This window comes from Bacillus rossius, chromosome 3, assembly GCF_032445375.1.
Source record: "Bacillus rossius redtenbacheri isolate Brsri chromosome 3, Brsri_v3, whole genome shotgun sequence".
NCBI lineage: Eukaryota > Metazoa > Arthropoda > Insecta > Phasmatodea > Bacillidae > Bacillus > Bacillus rossius.
The window spans coordinates 67601742-67618321 of record NC_086332.1 but is presented as its reverse complement, the minus strand read 5'-3'; the positions used below and the strand labels follow the sequence as shown (position 1 = coordinate 67618321).

At 37.3% G+C, this 16580-nt stretch overlaps 1 protein-coding gene across 1 annotated transcript in view; it reads left to right on the top strand.

Annotated features, from left to right (window-relative positions):
- Window positions 1–16580, top strand: part of LOC134530833 (trichohyalin) — a 274103-nt gene that overhangs the window by 78968 nt on the left and 178555 nt on the right. Inside the window, exon 6 of the mRNA XM_063366080.1 lies at window positions 14659–14757. Within this exon, the coding sequence (XP_063222150.1) occupies window positions 14659–14757 (99 nt within the window). The remainder of the gene's footprint in view (window positions 1–14658; window positions 14758–16580) is intronic.

Here is a 16580-nt window from a genome sequence, read left to right as displayed (position 1 = left end):
TTTTTTTTTTTAAAAAGTTGACTTTGGTGTGAATAAAAAGTTGCCTAAGCTGATTTTAACTTTAATTTGTTGTGCTTTATAATATTTTAGTTGTAAGGAACATTACCACAGTAATGAAAATAATAATTTATAAACGACAATATCAATGTTAAAACCCTCTTTACAAAGAAAAGAAACGATTTTGCCCTCTCACATGTCCGATGTCTTTGTATCTGGCTATAGGCCAATTAATAAAAATAAGCCCTAAAGAAAACCAGTCGAGTACATCCACTCTTTTAATCAAAAGCTATCTTTTTTTTTTTTTTGCTAAAATATATATTTTTAATATCTGTTATCAATTATTTGCACGGCAAGACACGAATAATACTTTCCATCATTTCTACGTTGTTGTTATCTTACATAATATCGCTTTCGTCTCTGCCTGCAGGCACACGTATCTTCTTTCAAGGTGCATTTACAAAGCACCCTAATATGTTCCCAAATATCCCAAAAGAATTAATCAAATATTTTCTCATCATTCCATGCAGCTAAAATGTTCTGAATACTTTCTATTAAATGCAACATAATTTTTAATATTAGCGATAATAATGGCATGGCTATGACCTTGACATTTTTCCGGCGCTGTGTAGGAATTTTCTGTTCTGTATAGCTATTACAAACTCTCAAGAAAGTAACATACCCATTTACATAATAAAAAAAGCATTAAATATATTTACTCACCCCTTGCGCTCTTGGTTGCAGTCATCAAGAATAATTTTAGAAAAATATTTAGATAATAGATATTGAAAATAATTACTTATAACAATTTGGAAAGGGCTCTCAGTCGTATAAAAAATTGTTCAAGACAAAAGTTTTAGATAATATTTAGACAGTTTAAAATAATTTTAATTGTAATTGTAATTTGGTGTTGTGCCTACTAAGGATTTTACTCTTTCTTTTGTACTTCGACCCATATTTTTACCACCCGTTGGGCTAATCGAATGATTAATAAAATAGCTTTTAAACAAAAGTTTTGGTATTACTCATAGGAAGTAAAAAAAGCCAAATGAAGGGAGATACTAAGGGAGGTATAATCATACTAAGGGAGGTATAATCATTTTTCAGTTAAAAAAACCCTTCATTTCTACCATCTTGGCCCGATTTTGCCAATTAACAAGCTCGATCCAGATTTTCCACTTCTATATGTGTATATAAATAATTTATTTTTTATTACATAAGCTACACGATCACACACAGTTTTCAGGAAATTAAACACTCACAAAGAAAGCCTGTGCCTGAGTGCTACTAGTCTCTGTATTCTACGTGCGGAATATTAACTATATTATCCATACAAAGGAAAAAATAAAGAAATAGAGCAATTAAAAAAAACTATAAAAAACTTAAATTGTTTAAGGGGAATTAGAATTTAGTTGGGATAAAGTGTTTTATTGATTTAAATATGTATTAAATTAAAAATCCCGAATAAAGTAAAATAACATGACTATATGTAGATCTGCTACCAGAAAAAAGAAAACCCATCATCAGTAAAAGTATCCAGCCATTGGTTGGTTGATGTACTTATTAGAAATTACTATTATAAATTTTTTCCAGGAAAAAATAGGTACTATTTTTGGAAGAAAAAATCTAAATATATCTGAGAAATGGTTCTAAGAAGTAGAGAAATAGGTAAATTTATTACTTTTTAAAATATAAATTATTGCAGCTCTAATGTACAATCTTTTAATATCATATAATCTTATATATAATCTTATATATAATCTTATATTATTTATATAACATATCAGCCTGTTATATTTTTACACATATGTGAAATTAGTAGTTAAGAGATATTGAAAATAACAGCTATTGTGAAACAGTAAAATTAAACGTCGAAGCTTGTCATATATTTTTACAAACAGCTTCTTTGTTGTATAATATTAAGTATTAGAATCATTTAATGTTAATTTATAACTGATTTAACAGCATTGTGTTAGTAATACAGGACCATTTATTACTAAGTACTTATTGGCAACAACGGTATTACTTTTGGTAGCCTGTAAATGCAATGAAATGTGAATTATTTTCTTCTTTTTAAAGTAAAATATGTAAGTCTGAGCCAAGACCAGCTAAATATATGTAATACTATTGTTTCTTGTATTTGTTTCTAGAAAACCGCAAGAACTATTTTTATTTGAAAGTTCTGTTCTTTAAAAAGCTATTTACAGAAATACTTATTTTCTTGCCCATTTTTTATTTAACAATATAGAATTTTGTGATATACTGTAATCAAGAGTTAAATTTTTGATGTAAGACAGCCCAAAATGTTTAGCGAAATGAGATATAAATACTTTTCTCGAATACATATATTCGTAATTAGTGTCCATTCAGGCTTATCGGAACACACTTGAAAAATAAATCTGATAAAAAAACTTAGTCAAAGAATTAGTTCACGTTCTAAATTACACCCAATTAAGTTGTCAGCGTATCGAGAAAAGTAATTCCACGACTAAACGTCTTGTAAAAACGTTCTGTGTTTAAAATTAGTGCCTACTAAAATTATTTAATTTTTCTTCCATGCCAAATTAAATACGATTCAGCGTTATATAAAAATTCTTATGTTTCCAAACAATGTGAAAGTTTTGCCTAGTAGGGTCACCCAAATGCTATTTGGGCGTGTGGCGGAAGGATGTTGAAGGTAGTTTTTACCCAGGGCTCCCGAAAAAATTAATTTCATATATAACTAGCTACAGTCGAAAACAAGGTGTTTAGAACGTATGCCTAATTTTAGCTACTATATAAGAGTAACAAAAAAGGAGGTAACGTTACCCCCAACCACCCCCCTCCCCCACACACATATACATATCCATTTGCGAAAACCACTCGTCTATGTGCCTACTATTTGTCGCCGTTACGTCTGAACTCCACTAAGGGAATGATATTGTAGCCACATGACTTTTCTCTTCCATGGAAAAAAACGTTAACAGCCTATACTTGCTCTTCGCAGTTTGGTACACAACCATGTATCTATACATAGGCAGTGGCGTAGCCAGGATTTGTGTATGGGGGGTGTTAAGAAGCATGCCCCCCCCCCCCCCCCCGTATTAAAGCGGGTGGTCCGGGGGTCCTCCCCCGGGAAAATTTGGATTTTAAGTTGTAAAATAGTGCTATTTTAGCAGTTTTTGGTACTTAAATTTAAATATTGTACCTAGTGGTAAAAATTTTATTAATTTTAATATGAAATTTGAGTGATGAATAAGAAATTAATCAAAGATTTGGTGCTAAGGGGGGGGGGGGGGTTTGAACCCATAAAAAAAAACCTGGCTACGCCCCTGTACATAGGTATAGGTATCTCTATACCGTTTAGGATACCTGCAACGACACTAGGCTTAACGTTAAATGGTAGTCTAGCATACACACTTTAAAACAATATGAAAGGGCGCATAGTGCTACGAACAGTGAATCATGACTTGAATTTTGTAAAAAAAAAATGCTCCATTTTTAATTAGTCTGGAAAAACATTTACAGATTACACGTGAAATTTCACTTATTTTCAGTAGTTTCAGCAGTTCGGGATTTAGAGGCATGAGAGTGCACATGTCGAGGTTCGCGAAGGGCCGTGAATGTATAGAGACACTGCTAAACATAACGCAAGAAAAACTTCGAGCGCATGGAGCGAGAATCAACAGCAAAAAGACCACAGTGGTGACATGTCGGAAGCAAGAAGTGAAACTGAAAAAAATGATGAAGTGAAGCGATTCACCTATCTGGACTGCAAGATCGCAAATGACTATAGAAGAAGGTGAGATAAGCACTGAAAAAAAATCTTTCAGGCTGGCGGTCATATATATATAATTTAGTCAGTTAGATAGCTTAACTCCAAGAAGAACCTCTTTAGTCAACGCAGTTTCCCTTAGCACCAAGAAAAGAATTCTAAAAATTTATACACGGAGTTTTACTTTACGGCAGCGAAACTTGGACCGTTGATGCTGCAGGGAAAGAAAAAAAGATTTGATGCCTGGTGCCACAGTATAATGAATGTTTTGGAAAAACTAGAACGAGTTACGAATGAAATTATGTTTGTGATGGCCATGCCCTTTTAAAAATTTCCACTTCAAACTAACGAAGTAAACCGATAACAAATACATCAGGGATCTTAGTAAATTTATGGATAATAAGTTTACTTTAACATTAACTCATAAAAGTTATCTCACAGTATTAAAATAACCTTAAAAATAAATGTATTAAGCACAGGATCTTCTTTCCACTTGCTTGTTTGCCATGTTAACAAAAGGAAAACAAAACCTGGAAGTCAGAAGCTTGCATTATTTCTACGAAGATGCAGTAATCTAACTACGAAAAACCTTTCGTTTATTAATATGTTACTATGATTATTCTTAGTTCGTGTTCAAAGAGTGGGAGCTTAGTATCCGTAATTTTAAGAGGGGTCTCTGGATGATTTGTAACCAGTGTACAGGCACAAGGGTTTAACGGATTCATGAGATGTAGCTAAGTACACATGTGCATTAGTATTCTTAGGGTACCACCGTTCTTGTGACTAAAGCCACGGTTATTTAACAGATATATTTTTGGTAACAAAGTAGACTTGAAGATCATATACATCAGCTCCACACTGATGATTGGACTTCTGTGCTCTTGACATGCACTTGATGACTCTAAGATATTTATAAACAAGGAGAAGAAGTGGTTACCCAGTCAGTCAATCACTTGTAACAGAGGTGAACATCTGTAGGATGCGCAGGAGCACGCGATTCTAGAGGGTTCTGCGCGTTGGTTTAACCGACACAAGTCATCTCTGGATAGCGTGCTTGAAAGTTGTACAATTCCCATATTTTGGCCTAAATGCATGCAATCAGAAGAAAACTCTAGTTTATACAGAAAGTTTCTCATAAAACATAGTTTGTACGTTTACTTTTAACAACCTCGTTTCATAGAGCCACCTCAGAAAATAAGCTCCACCCCCCCCCCCCCCACCTTCACCCACCACCCCCCGGGTTCTACGCCAATGAGCTGTAACCTGTTAAAAGATACGAACTTGTTCTCGACCGACGAGCACTCCAGAACAAGCTTTATTATGTACAGGCAATCCGAGTCTATCCTGAAATTAAATGAATCCGTTTAATAATAATAATAGTGGATCTACTTATGAGAGTATCGAGACGACCACGAGCCAGTAACAAGCAGGAAACGGCAAATGGACGAATCACGCGCAAGCCTAGGCCAAAGGTTTAAACGTCTCTGGCCGTGGCAGTACTGAAGTCAAACACCTGCAGAGATTTATACCCGAGAGCTCTGCACTAACAACACTGGCGAATGTGTGAAAATAAACCTAGTAACAAGAGGTGTAATGCAAAAGTGGTTTTTCGTTGTCATAATCTTGGTACCACACAGGAAAATATTTTAATTACTTTTACTAAAAGATTCTTTTGGAAACCAGTAGCCAAGAAAGAGTTTGTAATACTACAAGAAAGATATTGTACACGTGCAAAACACATGGCTATGGTTATTTTTGCATAAATAGCCTATATAAAACACGTTTTTCGAGGTAATACTGAGTATTTCTTACGAAAATTGGTACATAATTTTATATATTAATTAATGTTTCATTAAAGCATAATTTTTGAAAAACATTGAAAATATAATCGATTATTCAAAACTTTTATTTTATTTTGTTTTATTGCTCTTATTATTGTTCGTAGTTAAAACTGATAAGCAATAAAGGGAACGGTTTACAAATAATTTTAACTACTGTAATTACTGGGACAACCCAAAGAATAAATTCCCGAGTAAGAATCCAACCCAGTACAACTGCGAACACAATTTTGTAGTGATACAATTGTTTTAATGTAAATGAATAGCTTTAAAAATATCTGTAATTTTATATGAATATTTATGTTTTATTTACAAACAATGACAGCAACTTAGTATTAAACAGCCATATTGTTCATATTGGGCATACCGTCTGCCACCTATCGGACTGACGTGACGTCAACGCCAGGTTCTAGGAGCTGTACGGTAGTAGTTGCTAGTGTATTTGCTACGGTGTCCGGAGTACGTATACGACAGTAGAGTCTAGCTTGGAGCTAAACTAGCTCGCGACATAACCGTAGCTCTACTCCTGGAATATTCACGGAGCCATTGGCGCGGCATTCAGACGAATCCCGGTCGTAAATAACGCTCGGAACGCCGTGTCGACAAGAGCCGAGCGGACGACGGAGGGCACGCACCTGAGTTCAAACCAATTTCCATGGCAGCTCGTGCATCACACGTCACTGCCCCGCGGCTCCACGGAACAGTAAAGTTGTGGATGCGGGAGTTCGTCACGGGTGAAAAAATATCTCATTTATTCGTGTCCGTTCCGATGACTGTCTAGCTTACGGCCAAGCGTTTAGGATTCCTCCTTGCGTGCCTTACGTGTACAGGGGACGTGGTTCCTCTCGTGGCTGATACAACTAGCAAACTTCGTCTAGTGCTGTGAGGACGCATTAAGAATCCGTAACTAGTCAGGAGTGTATTTGTGTCATTGAGGCGGGATGATAAGTGCGATACTCGCTGGTGCTTGTAGCGCGGTATCGCCTCTAAGCACACAGCTGTGAACTGGCACACAAGTCTCCTCATCGTGCATAGGGAAACCATGAGATGTAAGTGGTAACTATAACATTATATGACGAAGAAATGCAGATATGGGTGTAATGCAAGTCCCTTGAGTGCTTTGAAGAATCCCTACCAGATGTTACATGTCTTTTACTTATTCTGAAAGCCCAAAACGTATTCTGAAAACACGCATTTTAGCCATTTTCACTCTTATTAAAATAGGTTTAAAAACTAAATCCGGAAACAGAACCACTCATCAGCGTATTCTTAAGTGGTCACGCTTTGAGTTACTCAAACAGTTTTAGATAAGCGTACTTATACGCGAGTACTGCTTTGTTGTTTTCTCACTTGCAGCGCCACCTACGAACAATGGCGACTCCTGAGCGTAAAGCTTTCTGTGTTCTCCAATTTGATAAAAGTTAATCTGTAATTTCAGTTCAACGTGCGTTTCATTTAAAGTTTGAATGTCAGAGTCCTTGGCAGTTGGATTGGTCGTAATGGTCGAGACGACGGATCTCTTTTTCGCTGGCCTCCACCTTCACCTGACATGCCCAGCGATATTGTTTCCTTTGGGGCTTTATAAAAGATCGCGTCTACGTCCGCCGCTAACAAATTAAGAAGCTATTGCTTCCATTACTCTGGACGTGTTAAACAAAATGTAGGAAGAATTGGACTTAAGGTTAGACGTGTACCGTCTAACTAAAAGTGCACATATTGCACATTTGTAAGAAAAAACTTTGTTATTTTACCTACAATTTAATGTATGATTCGTTGTAAATAGTCCGATTAAACTGTTAAAATTGAAACTGGGACATTTTTATGGACATTTTGTACTTCGTATTGTCTATCTTCCAAGATACACAAACACAATCACACAACAGTTGTAGGGGTGAAAAGATGTTATGACCAGTTGTGTGATAAAACACTGTAGAATCGCCTGTGTTACGTAAATGGGTTGAGTTTCTTTCAGGTGCAGACCCACTGTCGGCACACCAATCGCAGCGATTTTGTGCAGAAGCAAACGCTCCTTGAATGGCCCAGCCAAATGAGGCGATGGTTTCTCCAGCAGACGGCCGCCAATTACAGCAAAGAAACCGCTGGCGCGAGCATAACTTATTTCAGTCTAATGAGTGTTTAGAATTTTTCGGAAAAAAAAAATATATATACGCTCCTAGCCAAGAAAAGAGTCAAAAACGTGTGTCATAACTGGAGACCTAAAAAGCTTTATCATCTTCTGGCACCAGGAGATAGTCTACATTATCGTTCATTATTAGGGCAGTGTCTTTTGCTGATTGGCTGCTGCCGCTTTGTACACCTTATCCAGGCTCCTCACGACAGGGTTACAGGTTTTTATTTCTTGAAAATTTGTGATTGGTTTCTAGTGCTTCAATGGGCAACGGTTTTCGTACCACAGTAAATTTTTTTATCACTTTATATCGACAATTTGCATTCGTTAAGGCAGATATCTCACGTCAACACATTTACAAATATTGTAAAATGGTACATATTGACATCATCACAATATTGTAGTAATTTCAGAAAATGTATTCAGTAGTAAAATCCATTTACTTATAAGGTGCAGCGTGTCACTATTATCTTCAGGCATTCCAGCAAACTATATACTTTTACTAAACGAAGGCAAATTATAAAAATCAAAGGAAAGAAAATTGTAATGGTCTAAAATATGTCGAAATTCTAGATGGCGTTTTTGGTGTTCTATATTTCTCACTTTAGGCCATTCAATGCCAGGACTTGTAAATCTTTACTGCGGACCTCGTGCACTGTAATATTATTTTTTGTAACTGGAACAGAAATATTCAAACAAACTTACAAATACATGTAAATTTGTACATTTACATGAAAACAACCATATCATTAGAAAATAGTGTTCGCAGTAATACTGTGTTCGGAATCTTACCCGGCCATTTATGCTTTGTGTTGTCCCAGTACCTACATTATTCAACTTTATTTATAAATCCTTCTCTGAATAACTTTCCAGTATTAACTGTGCACATTAATAAGCATAATAAAATCAAATAAAGTCCTATTATTGTATATTCGGTTATCTTTTCCATGGTGTGAAAAAATAATTCTTTAATGGATAATCAATAAAATATAAAATTATGTGCCAATTTTTTGCAACAAATACTCAGTATTTCTCGGAAAACGTATTACATACGTGCAAAATAACCATTGCCCTGTGCTGCACACTATTTCTTGGCAAATGGTTTCCAAAGGAACTATAGTAAAATCACTCTTATTCCCCCCCGTGCTCGCTCCGCGGGGGACAGGAATGCCCAGTCGGGGATATGAATCTCTCCCAGGCACGGCTGCTCGGGCCAGCTGGGCCGTGACAGCCAGCCCGCGGCGAGTGACGTGTCCGACAAGGGGGCGCGACCCCCCCGCGTGACGTCACGAGTCACCGCGGTCTGTCGCTCACACGTCTCTGCGAGAGCGACTTGGCTTTGTTGTCACCACGAGGCATCTGTAGGTAGTGCGACGTTTGTCCATTGTTATACGATGCGTTTTTTTTAAATTGATGATACCAACTTTACGGCGATGATTCCCTTCTTTGAGCATAACATTTATAGCGAAATGTACACGACTAAAGTAAAAAGAAAGCCGTGATCGTCCACAGATACTGCGACCACGCGGGTGTTTGCGACGTTTCAAATGTAGCTACTTTCTGGGGTTGGGAAAAGGGGGGGGGGGGGGGGGTAGCGGCATTTTAGAAATCTTACAGCGAAATAAGCTTTACAGTAATTATAAATATGTACTCTTACAACTTCATCCATCTAACAAAGACTACATTTACCGTCGTCAGTCTTAACAGCGTGGTTTGCCACGAGGATTGTCCCTTCCTTTCATCTATTTTTAAAATTAACAACTCACTGCGTTCAACATTACCTTAAAAAATTATTAGTCCGCTATTTTATAATAAAAATAATTTCTATACTGTATGCTAGAAAGACTAATATCATACAGTAAAATGTTACATTTCTAGGCTACCAGGAAAAAAAAAGTATAGTGATGTTTTGACATTTGACTTTTACTCATTTTCCGTATGGGGAAAATTATGATTTATTTTATTACATCCAAAACGGAGTTAGTATTATATCGTAAAAACGGTTTTCCTTTAACATGTGTAAACTCTTACTTTTAGATGACGGTTGACTTTATACCATTACCATTGTCTTATTGTTATTTTCGCTAACATCTAAGAAATAGCCCACGGTTGAAAATAATCGTGGTAGGATAAAACTAGCAGCGGCAGATGTATACAATTATCTGACAGTTCAAGGAAAATTGGAAAATGACTCAAGAAAACACGCGCCATCAACTTCTAAACAACTCTACGACGAAACGTGGACTTAAAAAATGAAACATATTTGGCTAAACACCTTTAGGTACGTTCTCGAATGATTCATGCAATGGGAAATTTTGATTTAACGCAGTTTTATGGACATACGTCATTTCAGTTTGCACTGTTTTTTCATGGAAAAATTCAGAAAAAAAAAAAAAAAAAAAAAATATGAAGAAAAAAATTCGCAGAAAACAAGACTAAATCAGCAGATGTCGGACAAACGGAACCAACGATGAAACTAAACAAGTATTATGGACAACACAACGACGACAGCACGACAAGAAAGTTTAACATGTAAATTGATTTTTTGTGGTGGTTTTTAAAATTATTTAGCTTCTATTTTTTTTAAATTTTTGCCATTCATTTAAACAAAATCAATAAAATATTTCTAGTTAATATTTTATGGATGCTTCTTTCAACTCAATAACTAGTTATTTAACGTTTTCTAGACACTTGAAGGCCGTTCTATAATTTTGTCCAAACATGAATTGTGGGAAAGAAATCGTGTTATATAAAATATTTATTTAACCTTTTGTATGATAGCCTTTTTGGTAAAACGTATTATTTTTATATTTATTTCGTAAAAACACAAATATTAGGTCTTCCCAAAACAATGAAAAACTCAAGATTCGTGAATTTTGGGAAAAACCAAATTTTTATTGATTAATGAATAATAATATAAAAAGAAAGGCTACATACCAGTTGTTTCTTGTTCATGCTCGCGTTTAAAATATACATTGGTTTTTAAGTTCGTAATTACTATTTAGTTAGCAATTTTTAATTAATAAACGATTGCATCATAGTTCTTTTATGACTTAGTTAAAATCATAAACACAAAAATATGAAATTATATAAATAAAAATATTTAAGGTTACTGCATTCTTAATGAACAAAGATATTTTTCTAGGTAACGACTGCGTTAATATATGACGGTCTGGAGTGTAATGTTTGCATTCCTTCGATAGCCTATGTTCTTATTTTTTCTAAAGGAGAAAGCATTTTGGGAGCGGTATGCACTCGCGCCCCACTTGGCTGATCGCCTGACCCTCGGCGGCTTCGACGCCACTGCGCGAGCCACGTGTTTTCTTCCTTTCTTTCACAGCTTACAACTTTCCCGCACACGTGGTTTAAGGGCGCACGAAAGACGCGCTGTAACCAACATGTTCACCACGCCACTCTGCTTGCTGGCTTTTATATACAGTCGCAATAACCAGCATATATGGTTGCATACATTTTACAAAGTTAAAAATAAGAATGTAAAATTTTGAAATAAAATTAGTATTTATTTGAAACAGAGCTGAGGGATTTGACAAGAGTCTTTGTGGTGACTATTCCCTTCCTTGTCCGAGAGGGAGTGTGCGAACAGGCTAACTTCCGTTAAGGAGAAAGATAAATATTTTATCTGATCACAAAAGCCTATTTCAAGGCTGGAATGAAGGTTTGCCTAAGTAGTGAATGCATTTTAATAGTTTTAAAAAATTGTTTTGCATCCGTCAATTAGTTATGATTTAATTGTTTAAAGTTATTTTGAGCGTCAAAGGAGGCTCACGAGAATGATTTAAGATAATGTTTTAGAACTTTATAAACAAGAGAACGCATGGACACTATAAGCCACATTTATTGTACTTTTTCTTCCTGACCCTATACACTATAGGCATAGTGATTCAGGCAGACAGGCTCTAGAAATTTTGCCAGAGCAACGCAGTAAGAGCGAACAACGACCTTGGAATCTTGTTTCAGGGTAATAAAATTTGAAACATTCTGTAGTTTTATGCTAACCATTTTGCGGAGTTACTAGTGTTGATATGATCATGTGCATTCAAGCGATTTCACGGTAGAATCTCACACTGCTTATGTGAACACTGACCATAGTGACTTTCACACACAGAGAAAAATGCACAGTTGTTGGAGTCAAAACTCTTTACCCATAATCTTCCCAAAAACAAAGACACTACAAGTTTGGTTGGAGGTGCCATTCGACTATTCCAGCAAAAAAAAAAAAAAAACTTTTATAAAAAAATTGTAGAGTAATAATAAGCACACGCCATTGTAGGGCATTTGTCTACAACCGACTAATGCTGACAAATAAAATATGTTACTATGCACAGAACACAAAAAATCTAACTGAAACTATCTTGGCTTTTGAAGTAATGCGTCGCAGTTTTCTGCAACTTACAAATTATAAGCAATAGTGTTTGCCCATAACTACCCATCCGCTTACTTACCTCCGTTGCAACAAACTTAAAAAAACAAACATATGTTTTGAAAGTTCTGTAGATATGCAAATCTTTATGTTGGTGGTGCTGAGGTTTTGATTCCTACTATCTTGTAAACCTATTACAGATATATTCTGTTGTCCTTTCTTTGCCAATTTTTCTCAGTGCAACCACCATACACTTCTTCCTGCAACTACGCTTACGATAAACTTTTCCAAGAGCTTAAAATAATCCGATATTTAATGTTCCTTTTGACGATTAGTGGTTATGTTAGTCTTCACCATAATATATGTAAACTAGTGGCTGTGCTTTGTTTATTTATTGCTGCTAGTACTAATCCGATTGTATGTAGTACGATTAGAGAACATACATAATTGTTGGTGCAGTTTAGATTATAGTCTTCATAAAAGCGTCGAACTCGGTTCAGTAATAAGGGATTCAAGGCTAGCGTGACCATGGAGCTGGGTGTCACTCGCTGGGACAGTGATGGGAGACTAGCCGCCGCTCTTGTGTGATCGCGACGAATGATCTGCAGGCACGTGTAGTGCCGCGCAGTTGGTAGCAGTGCCACGCGATCCGTCTCCTGGCGCCGATAAGCCGAACCGCTGTAGTCACGTGCCCGCTGCCTCTCGTACGGTGTGCATATTTGCTTGCGTGCTGCGTGTGTGCGCTATGTACACTAGACATAATTACAACCGTAGTACGCAAACAGTAATTCAGTTACAGATAAAAACTCGTAGTCAATGGCGGTTCCGGAACTTCTGTGGTTCTTTGGAACTTCACACTTACCCACGTTTTTATATATTAATTCGAATACACACTTCTACACACACACACACGTGTATTTCATACTCTGGCTGTAAACCAGTCGCTCGCTCTTTCAGTCATTATACATTATGTCCATAAAATTATGTCCCAGTTAGAAATTTTAATAGTATGAACTGTAAGATTTGTAGAGTTTTGGTTCAAGGTCAAAATTAAAGAGTAACTCAGTTTTAGATAAGTGCATGCGCGAGTACTGCTTTGCAGTTTTCTCGCTCGCAGCGCCACCTACGCAACATGGCGACTCCCGAGCGTAAAGCTTTCTGTGTTCTGCAATTTGTTAAGAGTGGATCGGTAGTTCAGTTCAACGTGCGTTTCGTTTAAAGTTTGAATGTCGAAGACCCTGACAGTTGGATTGGCCGTAATGGTCGAGACAACAGAGCTCTTTTTCGCTCGCCTCCAAGTTTATAAGGCCATGCGATTTTTTCCTTGGGGGCTTTATCAAATAGCGTGTCTTCTTTCCGCCGCGACCTAATGATTTTCCAGAGTTGAGACATAGAATTGAAGAGGATATTGCTTCCATTACTCCTGACTTGTTAACTAAAGTGTGGGAATAAATGGACTTTAGGTTGTATTTGTGCCGTATAGCTAAAGATGCACATTTTGAAAATTTGTAAGAGAAAATATGCTAATTTACCTTAAACTTTTTATATGATTTGTTTTAAATAGTCTTAATTAAACTATTATAATATACCATTGAAACTGAGACATTCTTTTGTGGACATTTTGTATAAAGGAATCCACTCCTTAAGGAAATATTACATTGGTATGATGAATTCAAATTCAAAATAAATTTGTGTTTATTAAGATTATTTTCATTTCATATAAGTTATAATGTAATAATAAAATAAAGAGTTTGGATTTTTACTGGATTCTAGGATATCATGTATACCCAAAGAATTGTAAGTTGTGAATTTTTCACATGGGCCCTTTATATTTTGCATTTAAGTTCAAGAATAGTTTATTATTTGATCTTATCCTTAGGAAAAAGAAACGGTTATAAAATGTGGAGTTTTGTTTCATAAATACTAATCCACTAGTACGTAAGATTAGATATTTCAGACCTGAATTCTTTATTTTTAAAAGGATGCAATCGTTCCACAAACATAAAAAATCCCTAATAAGGTAGAAAAAGGAAGATTTGATTTTAATCATTCTAAGTTTTTAGTAGTTATTAAATTCAAGGTATTTAAGACAGCATAATCTACATCAAAATTAAATTGGGTCGTGTTGAATATTCATTCAATAATGAAGTGAAAAGGAGCTAATTGTCATTCTGTCAAGGTAAAATTTATCTGAGAATACACTTAAACGGCAGATACAAAATCGACAAATTTTATCTATACCAAAAAATAAACAAGCTCACGTATAACCACTTTTGAAATTCAAAATCCTGAATGGTTTAGATATGAATCAGTTTTGATGTGGAACTAACATTTTATTGTGTCTATGGCTCAATGTTCTATGTTAAATACCCTCTCTGTTATTTACAATGAAAATGTTTGTTCAGCCCCAACTTGAAAGGCGTACACCAGCCTAGGGAAGCACTCTAGACCACGGGTCGTGCATAAATGTTTAAATATGAATTACTTAGTGGTGATGAACCTGCAGCTGATGTTTGCCGGTGGACGCACGTCAGTTGTTCAGCTGCAGCGTGTGTTGCAGCTGGACGAGCTGAGGGCGAAGCAGCGCGCGGTGACGCAGCTGGAGCGGCAGCTGCACGAGCACGCCTCGCGCCTGCAAGTGCAAGCGGACTGCATTCAGGTGAGTGGCTTCTTTCTCTCTCCTCCCGCGACCTTTACTAACACCTTTGAATATATATACTGTATAGAAGTCGCGAGTGGATAGGATTTACTCTACGTTTTTCAAGAGCGTATGATGAGCAGCTTGGGAACTTCACCGTTGCAGGGCGCTGCCGTAACGCCCTGTACCGTCTTAGGTTGTTATTTACACGTTATAGCGCAGCACTGTCGCCCGCTGTCATTCCCCCGCACCCCCCATCCAACATTCACTGCAGCTCAAGGTCGTTCAACGGGAGTTTGTGCGTCACATAACTGTAGGGATAAGAGGCGTGGTAGAGGGTGTGTGGAGGACAACGCATTTTTGTGGGAGGGTGGGGAAGGGGTGTTTGAAGAGTTCGACACTTGTCCGCTAGGGACCACCACAATTCCTTGCCCTAGAGATGGTGGCGATTGCGGCGGTGAATTAACCAACTACCTCAAACCGTATTAGAAATTTTAACCTTGGCTGGCGACTTCTATACAGTATATATATTCAAAGCTAACACTAAGGACGGTGTTCAAAGACGTTCTGGTAAGGTGGCGAACGAGCGCTGCCTTGACGGGACACGACCGAAACCTAACCCGCGCGCCGTATTCCAGAACGTGTCCGAACCTAATCCCAGTAGGGAAACAAATCTATAACCGTTTAAACAAACGGTGACCTGCGCGAGGCTAGAAACTGGTTGCAACGCATTCGCATTCCAGCGGACGTTTCGGAACCATCGATAAAATTTCAACAGCAAAAATACGAGAGATAGCAGCACCATCGCACAAAAATAGAAACGTCTTTCTAATTTTCTCAAGAATTTTTTAAGTCACGATTATTTCTTGGTATGACCAAAAAATGTGTACAAAATGTATTCCAGGATAGTTTCGCTATACCAAAGTTTCATCTGGTACACCAACACGCTCGGTACGACCCCCCGATGATCACAAAGGTGAGTATATAGGTACGAGTTACTGGTGCCAGACGCGGGTCCGCCATCTGGACGAAATCGACGAAAAAGTGAGCTCTGCGCATGCGCGAAGGATTGGGCAACAGATGAGTCACGGATAGGACACCAAAATCCGTTTTCTAAAGATAAGGGACTGGCCGTGTCCTTTCCAAGGGTTTTGAGAGTTGTTTTGTGCACTAGGAATATGGTTAGGGTGCAGGTCCTGCATATTCAACACCTAAACCCTTATTTTTGCGTTTTGAAATACTGTCCTTAAGTGTGTTTGTAGGAAGGGTCCGGGTTAGGAAGGACCTAGGTGCCTCTCAAGCCGAAGCCTATGCGCATAGTCATGCTGGGGATTGGCCATGCATCGTGTGCGGTTCATTGCAGCATTTGAAGCCATGAATAACTCCCATATCTTAAAATCTAGATTATATTTATATTAATTTGGGCCTAGGTAAAACCTGCATAGACTCAAGAAGAACCCTGGGAACAGACGTGCGGGGTGCAATTGGCATGCAGTAATATCGGGAATAACGGCATACAGGAAACGGTCCGAATGAAGAGTTGGACGGGACAGAAAATAGTCTTCCATCCACCCACCCGGCCGTCATCCGGCATACCTAAACTCTAAGGAATCAATTAAAAATTATTACATACTTAGCCTACAAACTAAGCAAATAATTATTCATTTCTATATGGCGGAGTGCACCCTGCAATAAATGAGAGGGCGCACTTAGCGTATGCTATACTTAATAAAACAAATTGGTTTATTATTTTTGTATATTTTCATGTTTTTTCACATCCCCCACCCCCTACCCCAACGACCAGTCCCGAACATATCTGACGTGTGACGCTCGCTCGTACAACT